General features: G+C 37.3%; 1 protein-coding gene across 5 annotated transcripts; it reads left to right on the top strand.

The window, feature by feature from the left end:
- Positions 1-6: 6 nt before the first annotated feature.
- LOC120520930 (A-kinase anchor protein 9-like) lies at positions 7-22,317 on the top strand. 5 transcript variants are annotated; one of them, XM_039742898.1, is made up of 8 exons: positions 7-361; positions 5,388-5,562; positions 6,145-6,312; positions 11,488-11,640; positions 14,109-14,201; positions 19,628-19,822; positions 21,047-21,239; positions 21,955-22,317. In XM_039742898.1, the coding sequence occupies exons 2-8, from the start codon at positions 5,533-5,535 to the stop codon at positions 22,239-22,241; spliced, it is 1,119 nt and encodes a 372-aa protein (XP_039598832.1). In that variant the 5' UTR covers positions 7-361; positions 5,388-5,532; the 3' UTR covers positions 22,242-22,317. The 5 variants fall into 5 exon arrangements, with proteins under 5 accessions (XP_039598832.1, XP_039598831.1, XP_039598833.1 ...); XM_039742897.1 differs by having other exon boundaries at positions 14,043-14,201; XM_039742899.1 differs by lacking the exon at positions 5,388-5,562 and having other exon boundaries at positions 14,043-14,201.
- The last annotated feature ends 1,150 nt before the right edge of the window (positions 22,318-23,467 follow it).

The following is a 23,467-nucleotide window of genomic DNA, read 5'->3' as shown; positions in this document are numbered from 1 at the left end:
TCACTACAGCATACATTTTTATATCCCGTCTTGAACACAGTTAAGTTTTTCTTAAATGGTTCTAATAGATTCTGAAAGTATATAAAGTTGCCAGGGAAAGTTTTATTTTTCAATATGTATTTACTTATTTTGTTCTTTTTCAGTTTCAGATGAAACCCAAAGTCAAGGCAGTGAAGGAGAGTCAGTATCCAGTTATTGGTCTTCTGTTATAGATGAAACTTTAAGAAGTTCACAGATTTTGTATGATGATAGTATTGCAAGTCATGAGCAAGACAGGGAGAATCATATTCCGTTAATTTGTGAGCGACTTCATGCATCTGTGGAGAAACTGCTAAAGCTAGTTGTGGAATCTGATTTGAAGGTAAAAATGATTAGTGTCTTCAGAAAAAAGTCACCCCTTGGGGCATTTGAAAAATGTAATTATTGTGTAAGAACAAATTAAAATCTACATAATGGATCATTTTTGATAATTCTTTTATGTTTGTTATATCTGTATTGTAGTGTCCAAGTGCCAATGGAAAAACCTTGATTACTAATTTATTAGTAAATATGGAATTTAAGATAATAAAATGAGGTGTTTTGACTTTTTTAGGGTTTGCATTTTTGTTGCAGCTTGTGCTTTAAGACTTTTTTTACCACATAAACAGAAATGCATGCATTTGATCTCTTGAGTTTTCATCTGGTGTATTAATGAAATTATAGTTTTTTTTTTTGTTCAAATGGAAAACATGTAGTGATAGTCTTGTGTTATTTTCTATGAAAATATTTTCACATTCCCCTCACAATTTGAACATGACTTGGAATAAATCGGAACAAATTAAAGAAAATGTTACAAATATGAATAGTTGCAGAGCGATATAGAAGGAGCAGGGTGGATTCTGTCCTGTTCATCAGTTATGGTGTATAAAATCTGTACATTTTGGTTTTCCATTATACAGTATTTTGTTCGAGACAAGACAACAGATGAACTAAGACAAATGAAAGCAGATTTTCTTCCCTTACACTTTACTTTTATAACAGTTGTTCACAGCTTAGTGCGAATTTGGTATTACAGCCTGGGAAAGGATGCTGAGCTGATACCTCGGGCTATTGATTACTTTATGGATGGACATCTGGGACGACAATTGGGTTTATGGCCTGGGAAAGGAAACTGAGGCAATATCAAAGAACTTTATTACCTGGGGAATTAATTCATCAACCATTTTGACAGCCAGCCATTCAGGTGCATGTGTTGTGAAACCAAGGCTTGACATTTTCATAATAAATATGCCTTGGTTTGAGACAGAACAGTAGCAAAAAGAAAAAGAGAAGAAGAAAGTACAGAAATAGAAGAAGAGGAACGGACAAAGACGGCACTGGTTGTCAGAAAGGCATCATGAACATTGATTGCTAAGTCAAACGCCTCCCTGGGACATTCATCCTTGCCATCTCTACCTTTTTTCGTAAGCTTTTTCTAAAGACTATATATATTCAGACTTTCATATCAGTACCTATTTTCTAGTATTCTTTGTTCCAGTGGTATTATTATTATTATTCTTGTAATAAATACCATGCTGCTTTTAACTTTCTATGCTTTGTCTTAATGTCTAAAGGGATTGAAGTAATAAGTTAGATTTCTTTGAGCACCTGGTGACTGCTGGATTTTTGCCATTATGTCTGTGCTGCAGGGTTTATAAGGCTGAGAGTGAGGGTGCCACTCAATAGTTAGGGACAGTATGATAAAGAAGGTATTCTTGGCTGATAAATGGCCTATAGTCAAGAGTGCTGAGTCTTTGTATGTTTAAATGTATTCTTGTAGATCAAAAGTAATATTTAGGTCTGAGATATCACCAAAACATTGTATGTTCTTCGTGCCGATAATAAGTAAGTCTCTTGAAGTGCTGAGTGACAGACTGTGTTATCCCTATCGCACTCGTGTGGTTTAAAGTGCTAAGGGTTAATCAGTGTGTGTGTGTCATTCATGGGGCACTGTTGTGATTAGGGTCTGTGTGTATGCGTATAGCTATATATGTGTGTGTTCATCTTAAAGTGCAACAGTAGACTCGCCTATTCAAGTTGTCAGCTTCAAGCGCTGAGAAGAAATGCCCATGCAGGTGTGGTTCCTTATTTACCTGACGAGGTAAGAAGACGATATTGGGGCAGCCGAGCCGGCTCTATAATAACAGCCAAGCAACTTGAGAGAAAGTGGCGATATAAACCTTCGGTGCCTTCTGTGATCCTGGGAAATGTGAACTCACTACCAAATAAGATCGATGAACTAGCCGCGCTGGTGAAAAATGTCAGAACCTTCAGAGAATGCAGCTTGCTGTGTTTTAGTGAAACTTGGCAGATGCTAACGTGGAGCTACCCAGGTTTAGTACAGTTGGAGTAGACAGAAATGCAAATACCTGTGGTAAGAATAAAGGAGGGGGAGTTGCTCTCTATGTCAATACAAAGTGGTCCAACTCAGGACATGTAAACGTTAAAATCTCTACTTGCTGCAGGGACATCGAACTGTTGGCCATAAGTTTGCGTCCCTATTATTTGCCCAGAGAGTTTGGACACGTGATTGTTGTTATTGTTTACATTCCCCTCGAGGGAACGCGGAGATAGTGAATGACGTCATCCATTCTGCAGTTGCTAAGTTACAAATGCAGCACCCTGAGGCGCTTGTGCTAATCTCTGGAGACTTTAACCAAGTGATGCTGGACAATACATTACCTGCCTTCACCCAGTATGTGGACTGTAACACCCAGGGAAATAGGACTATTGACCTATTGTATGCAAACGTTAAAGACGCATACAGCGCCACCCCACTGCCTGCGCTTGGGAAAGCAGATCATAACCTGGTTCTGCTTCAGCCTCACTACAAACCAAGAGTGAAGGCGCTACCTACAACCACACGCTCATTCAGGAAGTGGTCCCCTGAGGCAGAGCAGGCTCTGAGAGACTGCTTTGGAACCAGTGACTGGGATATCCTGCAGGGGTCACATAGTGAGAACATTGAAGAGGCTGTTGACTGCACAACTGATTACATCAACTTCTGTATGGACATTGTAGTTCCAGTAAGAACAGTACGCTGCTATGCTAACAACAAGCCATGGATTACAAGTGACATCAAGGGCCTTTTGAACCAGAAGAAAAGGGCTTTTAAAGGCAGTGATCAGCATGAGCTCAAGCGTGCAGAAGGAACTCGAGTCCAGCTCAGGGCGAAGGAGCAGTACAGGAGAAAGCTGGAGCAGAAGTTGCAGAATAACAGCATGAAGGAAGTGTGGGATGGGATGAAGACCATCACTGGCTGCAGCTCGAAGAAGGGTGCCACCATCGGGAGAGATGTGGAGAGCAAACCAAATGAACAACTTCTTTAATAGGTTTGACCACCCTAACCCACTCTCACCTCGAGTACTGCATCCTCCAACCATCCTTCTGCTGATACCAGCATAGCAGAGACATCCCCACCCACACAATTACAGCAGCCCAGGTGAGCAGAGAGCTGAGGAGACTTAGTGCCAGCAAAGCAGCGGGTCCAGATGGAGTATCGCCACGACTGCTGAAGGCCTGTGTGCTGGAACTGGGGAGTCCTCTACAGCGCATCTTCAACCTGAGCCTGGAACAGGGGAGAGTCCTGAGGCTTTGGAAAACATCTTGTATCACCCCAGTCCCAAAGGTATCACGTCCTAGTGAGCTGAATGACTTCCGGCCTGTTGCTCTGACGTCACATGTGATGAAGACCATGGAGCGGCTGCTGCTTCACCACCTGAGGCCACAGGTCCGCCACGCCTCGACCCTCTGCAGTTCGCATACCAGGAGAAGGTGGGAGCGGAGGATGCCATCATCTATATGCTACACCGATCCCTCTCCCACTTGGACAGAGGCAGTGGTGCTGTAAGAATTATGTTTTGGACTTCTCTAGCACCTTCAACACCATCCAACCTCTGCTCCTTAGGGACAAGCTGACAGAGATGGGAGTAGATTCACACCTGGTGGCATGGATTGTGGACTATCTTACAGACAGACCTCAGTATGTGCATCTGGGAACTGCAGGTCTGACATTGTGGTCAGCAACACAGGAGCACGCAGGGACTGTACTTTCCCGGTCCTGTTCAGCCTATATACATCAGACTTCCAATATGACTTGGAGTCCTGCCACGTGCAAAAGTTCGCTGATGACACTGCTATTGTGGGCTGCATCAGGAGTGGGCAGGAGGAGGAGTATAGGAAGCTAATCAAAGACTTTGTTAAATGGTGCGACTCAAACCACTTACACCTGAACACCAGCAAGACCAAGGAACTGGTGGTGGATTTTAGAGGCCCAGGCCCCTCATGGGCCCGTGATCATCAGAGGAGACTGTGTGCAGAGGGTGCAGACCTATAAATACTTGGGAGTGCAGCTGGATGATAAATTGGACTGGACTGCCAATACTGATGCTCTGTGTAAGAAAGGACAGAGCCAACTATACTTCCTTAGAAGGTTGGCGTCCTTCAACATCTGCAATAAGATGCTGCAGATGTTCTACCAGACGGTTGTGGCGAGTGCCCTCTTCTACGCGGTGGTGTGCTGGTGAGGCAGCATAAAGATGAAGGACACCTCACACCTGGACAAACTTGTTAGGAAGGCAGGCTCTATTGTAGGAATGAAGCTGGACAGTTTAACATCTGTGGCAGAGCGACGAGCGCTAAGCAAGCTCCTGTCAATCATGGAGAATCCACTGCATCCACTGAACAGTGTCATCTCCAGGCAGAGGAGTAGCTTCAGTGACAGACTGTTGTCACTGTCCTGCTCCACTGACAGACTGAGGAGATCGTTCCTCCCCCACACTATGCGACTCTTCAATTCCACCCGGGGGGTAAATGCTAACATTATTCAAAGTTATTGTCTGTTTTTACATGCATTTTTATTACTCTTTAATTTAATATATTTTTTTGTTTTTTTAAGTTTTGCATTAGTATACTGCTGCTGGATTATGTGAATTTCCCCTTGGGATTAATAAAGTATCCATCCATCCATCTATCCATCTATCCATCTATCTATCTATCTATCTAGACCAACTCGATATGAGCGTGACCAGAATACTTACCCTTGAGGAAACAGGTAAAGGGCAAGTAGATGGAAATACAACGATAATACATCATGGAACAGGACTCCAGCTCTCTGTCCTTAAATACATATTGGAGGGGTCATGGGAATTTGCCTACCATGTTTAAATATGTTTTGTGGAGATGGAAAAAGCAAAGTATTGCATCTCTGCTATTTGCAGCTGATGATGGTCTCATGGCCTTATCAGACTTTTATCTCAAGTGTACATTGAAATGGTTCACAACTCAATGTGTGGCAGCTAGGATAATCATTAGTATTTCTAAATCTGAAGTTTTGGTCCTCACAGAATAGAGTGTCTTGTTCATTTCAGGTAATGCGTGAGCAAATGTCCCAATTAAAATCTCTGGGGTTTGTCATGAGTGAGGAAGAAGTAATAAATAGATTGACCAATGAAGGGGTGCTTTGCCAGAAGTTTTGCATATGTTTTAACAGCCTGTGGCAATTAAGAGGGAGATATGGCCTTAAGGGAATCTTTACATTTACCAGTAAGTCTGCAATTCCTAATCTCACTTATTGTCATGAGATCTTGATCATGACTGGATAAATAAGACTGCTAACACAATCAGCCAAAATAAAACAAAGTTCCTCTCTCCTTAATAGAGAGAAGAGTTCAGCAATTTGGGTGGGCTTTGCCAAAAAGCTTCAGAAAGCATGCATATGGCTAGTGCATTATTTGCAATATATGGATGTCAGTGGGCTGTTCATAATAGATGTAATCATTTTAAGTTGTTTGTATTAATGTCATATTACAATGATCTTCACATGTGGTGCTGTAGTGACAAGTAAAGCTTTTCAAAACTGGGTGAATTTTTGGATCCTATAAGATAGAGAGAGAGAATTGAGTGTAATAATATTTTATAATTAATAAATAACACTAATAACCTATTATCCCTAAAAGCATTATATGTTGTTGTATTAATGAAACTCCTTTTACAATTCTGATCTTGTCTTATAAATTTTGTTAATTAAAGTTTTCTCAGTCAGCTACTCAGTCTGAAGCTAATTACAGCTTTTGCTTTTATTATTCTTCTTTACTACTTTTAAATTTATTGTCACTTCCTTTACAGTACAAAGAGGTGTTACAGCAGCAGCATTATGTTAATCGCATTCAGATTTCTGCTTTTCAAGCTAAGCAGGATGAGATGAGAGACAGAATCCCAGAAGTCCACAGTGATCAAGTGCTGAAACAGCAAATTGAGGCTAAGCATGAGGCTCTTGTTAATAAAGAGAAGGAGGTGATTTTCAAGACTTTTACCTATTATTCTTCTGTTCAGTTCACTTAAAACTCAAAAATAATTTTCCCAATAATTTGTTCATTACAGTTAATAAATTTACATGTACATGTATTTTTAATTTTTTGGCCCTGCTTTTACATAGTTGCTTTGATTATGCAAATTTGGAGCATTTTGCCTTGGTTAATTATGGGTATTTCCATGTTGCCTCGTTCTTAATATCTTAATATTAATTTTGTCTTTTGTCTAAAAGTATTTGGCTGTTACTTTATATAAGCAGGTAGTGTCTTTATTTGTTGGTCTTAATATTATTGATTTATATATACAAAGTGAGACACAAAAATTACCGGACTGGGCTTGGGGCTTTCCTGGAAAACCGTCTGGAGGTCAGCCGGACGTGAATCATAAAACTATATCCCCTCCTACTGTATATGCACTCTCAAACCACCAACCAGCTAGGTATATCCTGTGAATTGCGCAGTCAGTATTTGCACAACAGTCGCTACACGAGTTGCCGTGATAATGACAGAGGAAAAATCAAACAGCAAATCAACATCAAATTTCTTGCAAATGTTCTCTTTTTTTTTAAAGCAGTTTTTGACTGACAAAAACATTCCTGTGCTCGATCATCCTCCCTATTCACCTGATTTAGCTCCCTGTGAGTTTTACTTGTTCCCGAAAATCAAAAGTGATCTGAAGGGAGCACATTTTTCTTCAGTGGATGAAGTGAAGACGGCAAGCCTGTTGAAGAGCCTCAAGCAAGAAGACTTCCAGCACTGTTTCAATCAAGGGAAGATATGTTTGAAGGGGTGTAGAGATCGAGAGGGGAAGTATATAGAAAGGGACAATGTTTAGAATGTTCCGGTTATTTTTGTATCTCACCTCGTATATACTAGCTGTGTAAGCCAGTGCTGTAAAAAGCCCAGGCTCTTGGAAACCATGGATTCTGGCACTTCAATCAATCAAATTGCATCAGTTATACATTAGCGGCTAATGCTGTAGCCTCGCACTTCTGGGTCACTTCGCAGTTTCGGTCCAGAGAGACAGACACACACACACTTCCACGTGTAGACGTTTATATATAAGATATATTTTATTCTCCCTCTGCCAGAATAATATTCTGCAGCACAAGGATAATATTTTTTTAATTATTTATTTATCTTCATCCACTATTTAAAACATCACTCTTTTTTGCCAGTATTTATCCTTGTTAGTGTTGATTGGTGAAATTGTTTTTCACAGCAAACTTGCTGTGCTTGCCACTTGCTTGCTGTGTGGCCCACTTAGACAAGCATTTTTCCCATTGTCCCATGATGCTTTTGAGGGGCAGCCTGACGTCACAGACCTGTAGCAGCCACACACAGAACTGTCATGCATGTGTACGGTAAGGTCACAATAAGTCTTAAAAAAGCCTTCCCCTTCCCCTCCTCGAGTCAGAATAAGACCTGGGAAATCATAGCAATAATGAAAGATTTATTGCTACTTAAAAGGCATTTCTGTTTTATTGTTGGAAGAAAAAAGTATCTGCATGAGTGAATCTGAAACACACCGGCATGCCAATACGTATTCCAAGATTGGAACTCTAAATGTGATAATATATATTTTTTTTTACATGTGTATAGTTTGTTGCCATTTGTTGTATTTTGTTTGTGGTAATCATTTTATATATTTCTTTTATTGTTTGAGGCATGCTGGTGTAGTGATTAGCACAGCTGCCACCCAGCTCAGATCATAATTTAGGCTGAAATCATCAGTCCAGCTTAGTTGGCAGACACTTCCCTAGTTATCAAGGACACTTAAACAACCATTGCACCATTGTAATTCACTTAAAACTAGTTCAGCTCATATTTCAATATTGATGTCATTGCTTTTTACAGAGGTGGGTGAAGCTCTGAAACATTTCTTTGATTTTGCTGAACTTGAGCCAAAGTGAACTCCATTGGGGTTGACTAATCATCTTTGACTGGGCTTGCAATTTAGTTATGAGTCCATACAAGGACCCAAGTTTTATGTTGCATCTAGGAATGCTCTGATTAGGTTTTTATAGGGCCAATACTAATCACCGATATCATTTTACAATAATTCTCTGATTCCTATACTATTTTTTTTTTTCTTTATCTAATTAAATTGTTCTACTTTTTATACTTTTACACTAAGCTCCTCCATAACCAGTAGTGATTAGACAACCTTGCTGAATAGTACCATCCCTATTCAGCATTGGTTACTACAACTCTATGATGTCACACTGGCCTTGCAAAACATCAAGTGACATCTGTATAGTGAATTTTCATGGAAACATTCAGAGAAGAAGGTCACTAGCAAATACGTGTCGAAAAACATTTTGGTGAATTTCACCAATCATCAATAATAACCAACAGTGTGGAAGCCTTATGTTCTATATTAAAGTGGTATTTTTATAATTAAACTGCAGATCACAGTTGTTAGCTGTCCATAAAAATAAAATCCCCTTAATATGTTTACTTTAATAACTAAGAAACGATGTACACATAATGTTATTCATAATACATAGGGCATAAAAGAAAATGTGTGTCATAATTGCAAGCCATTCATAAGATATTCATCAATTTGGTACAAGGCTAATATGCTTAACCAATTTACTTGTAAAATACACATATTTGGCTTTCAAGCTAAAATGTCTTTACTAAGCAGTGAGAGCTAATTCTTTCATAACTTCTTTTTCTAATTAAAAATGTGAGTTGCTGTTCTACACCCAAGTTCAGTCACTATTCACACTAAGACAAGGATTTTCCGTTTTAATTCCTGCTGAAGATGCATTTTCTACTGCAGGTATTGATAGACCTCATATTAGTCTGCTGTTCTGCTCCATGCACTGGATGACTTCAAATATTTCTTTTCCTAATTTTACTAGTCCACTTTCTTTAATATAAAAGCCAATATTCCTGTAAAGTGTTAGCTCTCTGTTTACAGAAAGTGCTGGCAGCAAAATGACATGTGTGCCTCCTCAAATTCTCTAATAGTTCTCATTAAGAAACACTACCACTAAATTGCCGTAGAGCTTAGAACACTAGAATTTACAAAATAATCTTTTAAAAAGTGGCCAATTTATTGATAACCAATCAAGTAATTTGGAATGAAAATCATCCAATTTAGATCCATTTCCTATCAATCGGAGCATCACTACAATTTTCTTATGTGCATCGTAGATCTCCAATGTTTGTGTTTAAATCAGCTTGCTTAATACTGGTCATGAGATTCCATCTTATACTTCCTTCCGATGGGAATAAATATAAAATAGCAGAAATCCTCCTCTTTAAATTCTTCTTCATGACAATAGCCTGTATCTTCCTGAAAATACAAGACTAAAGAATTAGAAGAAAAGTATGAAACTTATTTTAACATTTTGGTGTATTACAAAGATTCAATTGCTTTTGAGCATTTGCATATTGTCACCCTCAGCACAGACAAGACGAAGCAGATGATAGTGGACATGAGGAACGAGAGGAGATTTTACCGGCCACTGTTCATCCGTGGGCTTGAAGCGGAGAGGGTGAGCAGTATAAAATACCTGGGCATCTACATCAGTGAAGACCTCACTTGGACACTTAACTCCACACAGCTGGTCAAGAGGGCTCAACAACGTCTGTACTTTCTGAGGAGGCTGAGGAAGTTTGGTATGGCGACTAAGATCCTCTGCATTGTTGAGAGCATCTTGACCAGCTGCATCACTGTGTGGTACAGCAACACTACTGCTATGTACTGCAAACGGCTGCAGAGAGTGGTAAAGACTGCTGAGAAGATCACCAGGACCCTACTGCCCTCCGCAGGAGAACTGCCTCGATCCTCAGGGACCCCACCCTTCCCCAACACAAACTGTTCACACTTCTACCCTCAGGCAGGAGGTATAGAAGTATGAAATGCAGGACTTCCAGGCTAAAGAACTTTCTTTCCCAAGGCCATTAGACTCCTAAATAACTGCCTGGAGTTTATAACCATGGTTCACCTCATTCTATCTACCTCACACAACTGTATCTGAATTGTCCATCACACACCTACCTGCACAATTACACTTTATACACTTCTATTCTGTTTTTATACTTTATGCTGCCTCTGTTACTTATTATCTATCTGCTGCTTATTATTTATGTTTATCTTTATACGTTGGTTTTGTCATTTGGTGTGGAAAGCAAAGAAAGAATTTAATTGTACAGGGAAATGTGTTTTTTTTTACTTTCTGTCCACATGACAATAAACTTTGACCTTGAGTTCTGATTTTTTTTTTTTAGATACAACTAGAAGACATGAAGCCAGTTTGTGAAAGGCTTACTACCAATCCAAATTTTAACCTTCTAGTAATGACATTTAACCATAGAATTAAATCTTATAAATGTGAATTAAAATGTGATTTGAAACATTGAAGCTTTCAGATTTAAGTTCTTTTAGAAAATATATCTATTACTCCCATAATAAAAACAAAATGGTATTTATTACAAAGTGCCCATCACTCTGTTCAGTATGAATGATTTTGGTGGTTTTCATAATGATGTAATTTCAGATACTCTCCATAAGAAATTTCAAAACAGCATCCTTATATCAGATGATTGTTCAATATCACCATCGTGTTTCAGATTAGCCCCTGTTGGTCCTTATCCTGTGACAAAGTAACAGTTAATCATGACTACATACCTAAACAAAGTGTGCTCTATAACATCACAGTAATATAAAACATGGAAAGTAATATGCAAAGAAATATATTATGTGGTATTCAAAAAAACATTCTTAATATCCTTTTTAAAATACCTAATCCTCCTTCATTCACCAACTCTGTTTACAATATATCAGTTTACTTTATAAAACCATGCATTCCTTTTATACTTTGAAGTCAATTTATCTTCAGCATAATTCAGAAATGGGCATTGCATTGTTAAAGCGTATTGAACAATGCTGGTGTATCTTAATTGTTATGTTCCAGTATAAATTAATTTTTACCAAGCACAAAGCTAACATCTTCAGGTTACAGATTCTTACTATCATTGAATGAAAAAGCAGTTTGCCTGTTTGTTCTGGATACTGTTTAATGCAATGTGTTTGATACAAACACATTCTGCTCATTTAAATATCTTGTATGTTAGTATTGTGATTCCCACATTAAAACAATTTAGCTTTGTTTACAGTACTAAAATGCATTTTCTTTCACAGAATGCAATTTTAATTAATCAGATAGAATCTTTAGAGAGAGACTTGCAAAGTAAATCTGAAGAATTATTACAGATAAACATTCAGTTGGACCTGCAAGTGAAAGCCAGCACTTCTAAAGTCAGCAGTTTGCAAGATGAGATTATTCAACTGAAGGTATCCTGTTTCCTTAATAATACTGTTTAAGTGTTGATAAACACAGTCCAAAGCTTTCATTTTGGAGTATTATTTGTAGTTTATAATTATTGAAACACAAATATTATGTTGCTTTACATGTGTGTCTATATTTAGAAACATTATATATGTAGTCGTCAGGGTAGTTGTTGTTAAATAACCATTATTTTGCATTCATTACCATCACATGCAAGTAATATGCAATTAAATTACCCATTGCCTATGTTGTTACATTCATTTGATTATTCGTACTGCATTGAGGTATTTCCAAATCTGTCCTGTTATACAACAATATACAATGTAATGTACTTACTGTAAATATTAAAATTGAGAAACTTTGACAAGGAAATGAAAACAATCCAAGAAATTTTCAAATATTTTACTGTGTTGAATATTCTATGGTGTGGATGCCGACATTTAAAATGTAAATTTAACCACATTAAGATAGCTTAAATGTACTGTATATAAAAAGGTGAAAAGTGAAATGCAGTATCTATAAAACCAGTTGACTCATTTGAGGGATCATTTTTAGAATAGTTAGCATTCTGATTAGTAAATTAATCTTGTAAGTGAAAGGCCTTTGTATTTTAAGAACAGTTCCCCTTATCAAGCGGGGTCATTTTTGCTAAATCGCTTGTAATTCGACCTCTCCAAATTAGAATCATTGCTGTTATTGAACTATCTGGAGTATAAACACGTTTGGTCTCTTTGTAAAGGTAACATTCTCTAGTTTCACCCTTAGTAGTCAGAATCACTGTAGGTGTGAGTGATCAAAAGTTATGCACATTAGAACTCACAAAAAAAATGAATTTTTTTGTTCTCGCCTAAGTTTTTTTATGAAAATAAAGGAAAATAAAGCTGCAGTAGGTAGGTGGGGACAGAAACACACTATGAATCAACAGAATAACTTGTTGACTACTCACATTTCAAATTTGAAGAGAATACCTGTAAAAATGACATTTTTACACCAGTTTTTATGTGGGCATGCCCAGGGGCTTTTTAGAGGGACCATTATCCACATTTTGGAACATATGGAAAAAGTGTAATAACTTTTGAATGCTTCAACCCACATATATCAATGAGGGCTTTACTGAAAGCTTACACCTAAAGGAATTTATATCTACATACAGTGTCACTCTATTAGTTATAAAAATAATAAAAACAATAAAAAATACACATTTCTATGTAAAAATAGTCAATACAAGTCTTATGGGCCAAAAATATATTTATATTTTTTACTTTTTTTTTTTTTTATAAAATGCACACAAACTATATCTATTTCTTTTACAAACTGTTACAACACAGCTCAGCGTTTTTCCATGTGCCACTTGATGGCAGCAATCACTAGCAAGCAGAAAGCACAAGGGCGTGGCACGTCGCTCTCTGCCATTAGATGTGTCCTTTGCCGGTTGAATACTTTCGCAACGCGTACATGCATCTATTATTTAATCGAGCGTTTATTTATGTTTAAACTTCTACTTTTATTCATATTTAAAATGCGAAAAAACTTGGCGAAATCACAATAAACAACCACGCACCAACTCTGCAGACTGGCACAAATGCCACCTTCACGCAGCTCCGATCGCTTTGTTTACAAGTTAGTATGGCAAGTTACATATCAAAATGCTTGGCTGCTCATTGGCTGTAAGTTTTGAGTGTCAGTCACAGTGTCCAATCAAACTGGTAGATTCTACCAGGGCTTAGAGCAATACGTCATACTACAAGCTGTCTGTGACACTCGTTGGCTATACGAGGTGCCAGTCAACTCCAGACCCGTCGTAATTGGCCAAGTTAGGTGTCAATCTGAAGCTAACACTTCCGTGTTTCATGCGGTAGCATGGTTATCGCCGACAGAAACAAATTACATCTGATATGAGCAATATAAGTGAAAAAAAATTACTTAGGTGGTCTCAAGTTATGAAACGTTTTATGGAGTTTTTGTCCCTTTGAGAATATATCGTGTGTTTTGGACCTAAATCGTTTTACTGGATTATATTCGCTGGAGCCTTACGGACACAATGGGATCAATACTGCACGGATATATTGATGTTTGACTTGCAGGGGGTCTTCAAAGGTAGGGACAGTCAACTCTTAAAAGTATGTACTTCTCTGTAAAAAAGGCTTTAGTGTCAGTGCTGTGGTTGTTGTGTGTCAAAATGGTTTATATCATCGGAAAAACAAGACTTTGAAGTTTCATTTGATGGGTAGGGTGTCGAGATGCATGGCAGATGGGCATGCACACATGGCTGTAACGTTTTTGAACTGCTGTTATGTCCCGGGACCGGTACGTGTGCGCGTTAAGGGGTTTTAATTAAGGTGTTTCATTTTTCTAATATGTTTTATTTTAAAACTAAATAAAATAATAGTCCTTTTTAATTTACAAGAATATCATCACCAATTTGCAAGAATTCATGAGGATTGATCCATATAGCACTTCCTCTGTGATGCAGTTACATCAGGCATTGATAGAAGAGAAGAATGAAGAAATTGACCATTTAAATGAGCAGGTTTTGAGATTACAACAAGAACATGATTTAAACAAGGTAAATAAGAGTTCCTTCATTTATGTTTGAAAGTTCCTGTTGAATGACTGTATTTATTACATTTAGAAAATGGGGAAGAAATGAAAAACATATTCAACTGAAATATTTTAAGCATAGTTTTTAATTTGTGCAACTTTTATTTTTCAGTGTTACTGGCCCTTAAAAATCCTGTTATATCTGCATAATTGCTATTCGTTAGAAACCACTGAAGGATAAGATTTGTGATATTTTTTACTGTGTGACAAGTCTCATTTAGTTTTAAGCTGTATCATCTCAAACTCTTAATTATCTCTTACTCCAGGCCACCCTTCCTTCACTTAGGAAACTGACTGTTCTGTTTCCTGTTTTACTTTGTCAAAGAAGTGTCACTTTATACCCTTTGTAAAAGAATGAGTCTCAACACACTAGAAAGGTTTGGGGCACCCGCCCATATATTGTCCCTGGCTTCCAAAGGGTTTTTAAGTAAGCATTGCTGTGCATAGATTGAGCTCTAGACTGAACTGATCTGGTGGTGGATAAGATGGTGGTTTTAAAGGGTGTGACCAGAAGTGATGTCATCTGAGACCAGAAACTGGAAGTGACGTCTTTCTTGGCGCCGGAACCAGAAGTGACATGTTGTTAAATCAGGCAGGTTTTCCCATATTTGGCCTGCAGAGATAGCAGAGTAAGGTTTAGTGCACTCTGCAACCCTCTGACCTGGTGGGTAATTACCTCCACTTGGTCCATTTAGCTCCCTCTTAGTTGCACGTGTGTGACACCTTATTCTAAGTTTATTTGTCAGTCAATGATTGAATTACATTGGGGATTATAAATGAGTCTAAATTTTTCTGTCCGCTCTCTGCCATATTCTCTTAGTGTGGTCTCTAGTAATACAGTGATCCCTCGCTATATCGCGCTTCGACTTTCGCAGCTTCACTCCATCGCGGATTTTAAATGTAAGCATATCTAAATATATATCACGGATTTTTCGCTGGTTCGTGGATTTCTGCGGACAATGGGTCTTTTAATTTATGCTACATGCTTCCTCAGTTGGTTTGCCCAGTTGATTTCATACAAGGGACGCTATTGGCAGATGGCTGAGAAGCTACCCAATCAGAGCACGTATTATATATTAACTCCTCAATGATATACGATGTGTTTCCCACGCGGTGCTTGATTGTTTGTTTTTCTCTGTCTCTCACTCTCTCTGCCTGACGGAGGGGGTGTGAGCAGAGGGGCTGTTTGCACAGAGGCTGTTTGCCTAGGGGATACGGACGCTCCTCTTAAAAATGCCGATTTATTGCGGTGCTTCGGCATACTTAAAAGCACGTATTAATTTTTTGATTGTTTGCTTTTCTCTCGCGCTCTCTCTCTGACATTCTCAGCTCCTGACACGCATTCTTTGAAGAGGAAGATATGTTTGCATTCTTTTAATTGTGAAATTGTGAGAAAGAACTCATCTCTGTCTTGTCATGGAGCACAGTTTAAACTTTTGACTAAAGGGTGTTATTTCATGTCTAGAGGGCTCTAATAATGTTAACAGTGTGGGAGAGTTTATAAGGGCTTAAAATATATAAAAATAACCATACAAACATATGGTGTCTACTTCGCGGACTTTCATCTATCACGGGTCGTTTATTCGAGGAGGGATTACTGTATCGCACTTCATCCCCAAGGAGTATGGGCCACGCATTTACACTGTGGCAACTAGCAGTTTATCCCATATAGACATTTGCTCATGGTGACTTGCATTTCTTGGCCTAAGGTTCATCACAGTATTGAGACATTCTCCGTGGTAGTACTCCTCTACCATGTCTGATATAAGGGGTGCAATTGTTTATGACATTTGGATAATATTTGGCATTTAATAGATTGGAATAACCATAGAAGTTAGAGATGCCCTAGGTAAATCTGAAAGATTAAATGTATAACCAATGAAAGCAACATCATCCACATACTCCCCAAAGTAATAAAATTGTGTAGAAGATGCTTGATAAATAATTGGAAACGTCAAACCTCTTTCGTATTATGACCTCAGATTATTTGTTTCAACTACCATTGTGTCACAAAGTTAGGTCATTTTCATTATTTGCATAGTGAAGAGTTAATACAACATTCAGAATAGTGTGTTCCTTTAGTTTGTCTCTTTATTTGGGAAAAATGTGTTGGTTAAAACTTTAAACTTGACGAAAATTCATGTAAGAGCCATTTTCCTTGTTATATAAGATTCATAAATATTTTACTAGATGACAATGCATAATGTATGGGAGGTTCCTAAAACCCCCATAAGTATGATTATATTGGTATTTTCTAGCTATTTCTATCTGCTTTGACTAAACCTTATTCTTCAGTTAGTGACCAGCCTTACCATGTGTAAGGTGCAGAGGGAATATGGTTTTAAACCGTGCCTGTGCACGTTCCCGTGCTCCTGCCTACGGGCCCACAGGCCTTTTGAGTGTGTGAATTAACTTGTAAAACAGCACTTACTTAGGTGCAATGCCATATGTTTAAAGCATACAGAAGAAGAAGTTAAGAACTTTTAAGTACAGAAATAACTAAAGTTTCTCAAGAAAAGCTAAGTTTAGAGAAAATACATTTTTCCTTTTTTTTTGCCTTTTATTCTACGTATGTAAAAACTACTTTTTACTTTATTCTTGTGTGGATTATTTGTTGTTATCTTTCACTAAATATTTTTAAAACAAACTTTTGAACTGAGAGATTTCTTTTGGCACGCGTTTTACCTGTGCTTGATCTTGCCTTATACTTCGGCGGCTACAATTCAATAGCATTTATTGTTTGTCAGTACAGTGATCCCCCACTATATCGCGGTTCAGCTATCGTGCCCCGGGGGCTCCGTCCCCTAGTCGCTTCGCTTCGCCCCAACCCCCAGGTTTGGTTTACTGGATAAACAATTTAAAGAGATTGTTATTTTCATTAGAATTGTTACACATACATTATTTTCATTTTTACTTTAAAACATTTGTAAAAACAATATTAGTCCTTTATTGCCTGCCCCGGGCGTAGTTAAAACTTTCTTGCAGGACTTATAATGTTGCCCGCGTTGTGAAGGGGGGTGGGGTCTGAACACACGCTAAAGAGATGTGATTGGTTCAGCTGCTGTCTTGCTGCTGCTGCTGGCCAGCTGTGTGTTCAGCTTGTCACGCTTTGCTTCAATCACTTAAAAGTCTGTACAGCAGCTGTCCTTTGGCCACTTCACGTCTCTGCTGCTAGTCCGGGGGGGAGATAGGGGGTTTGGGTGTGGGCTGAATGCACGAGAAGGAGAAGCTCAGATCATCTGCTGGCTTGCTGCAGTGTTGTTCTTGTCATTGTTTTAAGAGCTGGGAGCACCTGCATGCTTCAGATATAGACCAAGACTAAGGTGTCAGATTAAAAGAGAAAAAATGGCGGTTAGTCATATAAAACTGACAATAACAGGTCAGCAAAAATAAGTTCAAGTATTATATGATAGATGGTAAGGCTGGGAAGTGGAACGGGCAATATTAAATCTTTGTATTGACCAAATTTTTAAGAAATTGTTTCAGGTAGTAGTGGATTAGGGCTACTAACTCTGCTTTATCCATTTCGCCTTCTCCCAGTGGTGATGAGTTGCTGTCCTTTCAAAAACAAGAAAATAGGTCTCAATGTCGTCATTGTCTTATAGAGGGAAAAGTACCTGTGACGGAGCTCACACCCAGTCCTCCTGAATGGCAACTCTTGCTTTGATTTGTTCTTCAGACACCCTTGAACAATCCTGCCAAGTATGCCACTGTAAAAGAAGACACAAAACAAAGAAAAATGTTTGGGGATCCACCCTGTATACTCGAAGAAAGTTGGTTGATTAATAGGTCTTTACAGACGTGACCTCAAAACAGATCTGAATTGCATGAGAAAATGGCTGACATGTATAGCTGATAGAGTTGGAGTGATGTAATGGGGAGATGGAAATCAGGGAACTGGAAATGACATCAGATGAAGGTGGGATTTTGATCACCAGAATACAAAGTGGTGTAGACAGTCTTCTGAGGACCAGAAGTGGTTTTTTTGAGGAGATTTTGTCAGTTGTTCTGCAGGGATAGAGGAGAAAGAGTTAGTGGGCAGCGCCAACCCCCAGTCATATGGGAAGTTACCAGTATTTGAGCCTGTAAACTGTCTCCCAGGCACACGTGTGTGACAACATGATGATCATATCTTGATATAGCCACATTTGTTAAAATAGATAAAGCATTTCATGGGGTGTACTTAACTCTTTCACATGACTATACGTAGATGTCGCACCACAATGTTACCTGTTTTACTTATTATAATCATACTTTTTTCTGTTTAATTTAGTTGAAAATACTAAAATTGCATTGAGTATGTGAGTCGCTATGCTGAAAGGGTTTGAAAAGTTGAAACTTGTTTTTTAGGTGGTGCCATTATAATTAAACAAGAGAAAATCAAAAAAGTATCCTAAAATAGTCATCAATATAAATGAAATGTTAAGTCTAATGTAGCCTGTCTAGGCTACACTGGAAGAAAGGCAAGAACCAGTTCTAGACAAGGTTGCAGCCCATTCCTGAATCTTACAGCCCAAAATTTAGTGTTGGAAAGCCCTTGTCTTTAATCTCTAGGTGGCCAATTGTGTATTTAGCTCATGTCATTTAACATCTTGTCTATCTGGAAGCTGCTATACGTTGAATATTTTCCAAATCTTTCAAATTTTTATAGCTGTACTTTGGTGTGAAATCTGTAGTCTAGGCATGATTTACATGGTTGTGTAATTATTTTAGTGTGTAATGTGTAGTGCAGGCATGATTTACAAGGTTGCTCACAGAAGAATCAGATTGAAGGCATGCTTTTCCCATGATAGCATCATACTTGTGTGAACCTGGTGAGAGTTTCTCAATATCACAAAACCTCTGGTCGGATTTTGCTCATTGATGTCAAAAATACAAAGGAAGTCAAAATGTTACGCAATAAGGTTTTTGGATAGGGATGTACCAGTTTGGTACACTCATTCAGCAGAAGGAATAAAATTACACATGAACTTGTAACAAATTTTAAAAATACAAATGAAAAGCAATAACTACTGGTGCCACCAATACATATGTTTGATAGATGCAACTTATGATTGGCTTGTTACAGGGTGATCCTGCGATATTGAGTTTGCAGGAGGAACTTCCGTTTTTTTTAATCTGTTGCTTATGTGTTGTCAGGTGTATTTGTTGTGAAACCGAAAAAATGTGGGTTTCTATGTATTCTAATGGCATGTTAGGGGTGCCTTAATGACTCATGGAGGAAGGAGGTATCCTAGAATTTAATAGTCTCATACATTAGTCAGTTCCTGCATATAATGTTTTTATTATTTTATTTATTGTAGATACTGTGTCAAGGCAGTAAAAACATAGTAAAATGCATTTGTATGGTTGATTTAAAAAGCAATGAATTTATTACATTTTTATTTTTAGAACCTTTTACAAAAGGTCTATGAAGAGGCTTGTCTGGTTCTTAGTCTTTCTGAGAAGTATGGCAGCTCTTCCAAATTGAATATTAATACAAAGCTCAGTGCTGTTGAGAGTCGGCAACTGGAGAAACAAGATTTTCAGAAAATTCTACAGTCTTATAAAGAAACGATATCCAAAGTGTTTGACAACAGTGACAAGGTTTGTATTTTTAATCTCTTTTTGAATAAAATCATAATTAAAATTAACTTAATTGAAATGCAGATACCCTCTTACATAAATTGTAAAAGAAACATTGATTTTTGCATTTCTCAGCTAAAATGCAAGCGGTCTACATTGACTACTATTTGCCCGTTCTCCGTTGCTATTTATACTGTTTATACTCTTCAGTGTTGCACATTTAAATTATTTAAATAAAAATGTGTTTTTTGGAAAGTAAATGAATGAGGACTTCTGGTTTGTTTGTGGTCAACTAAAAGAAATGTCTGTTTAAATGCTCTCATTATAATAGTTTTGTTGGTCTTAGTGCATATCTTTGTGTAAATCCCATAAGCCACTTTGAAATTGTTTGCTCATACTTTCACTGTTTGATCTCAGCAATACTTTGACTGTAATTTTAAAGTTTTTGTACTATTTTACTTCAGTTTTAAATAAATAAATAAGACCAGTTTTTCCATCTCTAACTGTTGTTTCCTAATCTCTTTAGTAAACTACAACTTATATCTTATTAACAAGACCTAGCCAGATCAATAAGACTTTTACAAACATGTTTTTAAGGATTCAAAATATCATTTAATTATTGTTATTGTCCAAGTCCCATAAAATATTGAAATGTAATTTTTTTCCAGTATCGCACATCCCTACTTTGATGTTAATTATTCTTGTAAAATTAAGTTCATCGTTGTTTGTGTAGGCAAAAAATAAAATATAAAATTTTAAGTCCATGACACTACAAATATGAAACGTATTTTTGCCCATAATAGTAATTCTTATTAAATCATCATCATTCTGTCGGTAAATGGTGATATAGAATATGTCGACAGTGCCTGAAGCCTTGTAAAATAATTTCATGTCTGTGTTACCCCTAACTGTTAAACATATAAAACATTCTACATTTTGTATGAACTTTCCTTTCACAAGCTGAAGTCATTAGTTTTGTCTTAAAATAAAAATGCTTGTAAGCGGATACTATGAAGTTTACATTTCAAACATTAGTTTAACTTGCTATGCTAAGCTACCTTTATATCTTCAGTTTAATTGTACATTGTTGCATTTTTCACAGTCATGTAGTTAATGATTTGTGGTTTACATTCTAATACTGCATAGAAATTGAACTTAAGATGAAATGTACAACTTAGTTTCTGTCTATAATACTCTGCCTTTCCATCATAATACCTTTGTGAATATTTTGTTATCCCTATGAAGGAACAGAAGCAGAAAGAAGCTCAGGGAAATCTTGCTGCGGACAGAAGAAGTATGTTAGTGGAGATCCAGAATCTACAGGCAGAGTTAAGAATTTCCAACCTTCAGAATCAAGAGAAACTGCAGAAACTCCAAAGCCGCTTACACATCACTGAAGAGCAAGGAAACAAGAGAGAACATCAGCTCCGCAGACAAGGTAATCACTGCCTTTACATAACATAAACATTACAGTTTTTGTTTAAGGGTTGTGACCAATTTGATCATTTTCAATGTTGGCACTGTCAAATTGTGGGCATGTTTTTTTTGCATTTTTGTAAATCTGTATTTTAAGCTGTGCCTATTTTTGTTACCACAGAATAACATTTTCAGTTACTTCTCTCTACTTTCATAATAAGATACTTATTATACAGTGCTGGTTAAGTTTTAGATGAGTGAGTTAAGGAAGAAAGCCGGCTGATGTCACCTGCTAATGTCAACCTTATTTATTAGTAATTTCCTTATCACAGTGTATTGTATATAATTAGTAGCAGACATATGCCAGTAAATTGCAAGTGAACTATGATCACTGTTGGAAAGTGGTGTGTGGAGCTTAAAGAAAGACACAACCTGACAACAGCAAATATTCCAACCAAATTTTTGCATCACTCCAATATAAACAAAAATATAATCCAGTTGCAAAATATAGCTTTAGCAGATTGTATTATGGAAAACTTTGAGCCACTTTACAATTCAATATTCTTATGTGAAGTTTAATTTTATGGCTATTCTGATATTTTGGCAGAAATGTTTAATTTTTATTAGACCAAAGAATAAAATTTTAGTTTCACCTAATAAACACTGTGCCAAGCTAATCTCATTTTTATGTATTTATTTGTTTAATTTACCTTTTTCTCTCTTTTTTTAATTTTAAGCTGAACTATTAAAGTACAAGCTACAGCAGGAGCAGGCAATAGTAAATGACTTGCAAAACTCATTGAAATGTGAACAGGACAGATCAGCTGAACTCCGGTCTCACTTTAGATCTGAACAAGATGCAGTTGCTGACTTGAAACGAGAGCTTCTTGCAGTGAACCAAACATTAGAAACGTCACTGAAGAAAGAGCATGACCTGCAAAAGGAGCTTGAAAATCTCAGGTGCAGTTGTCTCTCTGGTCCTCTTCTGTTTTGCTGTCATTCCAAAGTATGCTTACGATATTGACTGTGAATATAAATAAAAAATAAAAACAAAAAACAGCCAGCATTTCCTTTGTGTTCCAGAACTGAAATTTTATAACATTTGCTACATTAGATTTTAATTGGTTACAAAGTCAGTCTATATTACATTGTGTAGCATAGCTTTCAACAAGAATAGTCTCAAAAGTATTAAAAACGAGCTGCAATCAACATAAATATTCTAAGTTTAAAAGTGTTACAAAACAATCTTTCAGTGTAGATCTATACCAATTCCTTAAACTATTTTCTGTTTGCAATGTGTGCAGATATGGTTCTAATTGATTAAAATTCTAAGTCAGAATTTCAATTTTTTTCATTTGGGTTGGTCATTAACAATTTAATTTGGATTTTTTTTTACGTTTGAATATAAATACAAAATAGAATTTGTTCCAAATAAATTCTAAATTCTACATTTCCCTTACCCATGTATTAATGGGTATTTTCCTCAAGCAAGGATTTTTTTCTTGAAGTTATTTTTAATTAAATAATCATAATGCTTGCTGTATGTGTTAACTAATGAGCCAGTTTTTAAGGCTCTGTAGTCCATTTTCTTTTTCCATTTCTACCATAATATTTGCATAGTTAACACAACAGTTGATCTCAGTGCAGTGTGGTCATCAGGTGCTGACTTTTCTTTAGATACATCAAAGTCTATTAATTATAATATACAGATTAGTACGTAATTGTGAAAATGTGATGATCCAGATCTGCTCCAGCGGCCATGTAACATTTGCACCCTGAACTATTAATAACATGACCAGGATGAGCAAGCAATGATGACACATATCACAGCAAGAGTGAGGTGCAAAAAGTGCTAGTGCTTTTATCTCAAAGAACAGTGTCCATTTATTTAAGGTGCAGTGCATAACCTCATCATAAATAAATAATTTAAAACTATTTAGATATCATGTTCCATTCCATTTCTTCTAGCCTAGCGCATCCTTCTCTTCCTGTCCACCCCAACTCACCCAGTCAGGTTGAGAAGATTGGCTTGAGAAGATTGAGATGCCAACAACTGCGATCTCTTCCCTCGGCTCTCATCACCTCCGTGCCTCCGTCGGTGACTGCCACAAACTTCTGAACCGTACCTCCATCTTCCATACATTCACCTTGGCGTCTATGGGATCCCTTGAAAGCTAGCCAATCAATACCCACTCCTCCATCATGTTTAACAGGAAACTATTCACCCCGGAGCACCAGCCTCTCACTCCT

This window comes from Polypterus senegalus, unplaced genomic scaffold (genome assembly GCF_016835505.1).
Source record: "Polypterus senegalus isolate Bchr_013 unplaced genomic scaffold, ASM1683550v1 scaffold_4877, whole genome shotgun sequence".
NCBI lineage: Eukaryota > Metazoa > Chordata > Cladistia > Polypteriformes > Polypteridae > Polypterus > Polypterus senegalus.
This window is presented reverse-complemented; position numbering and strand designations above follow the sequence as displayed.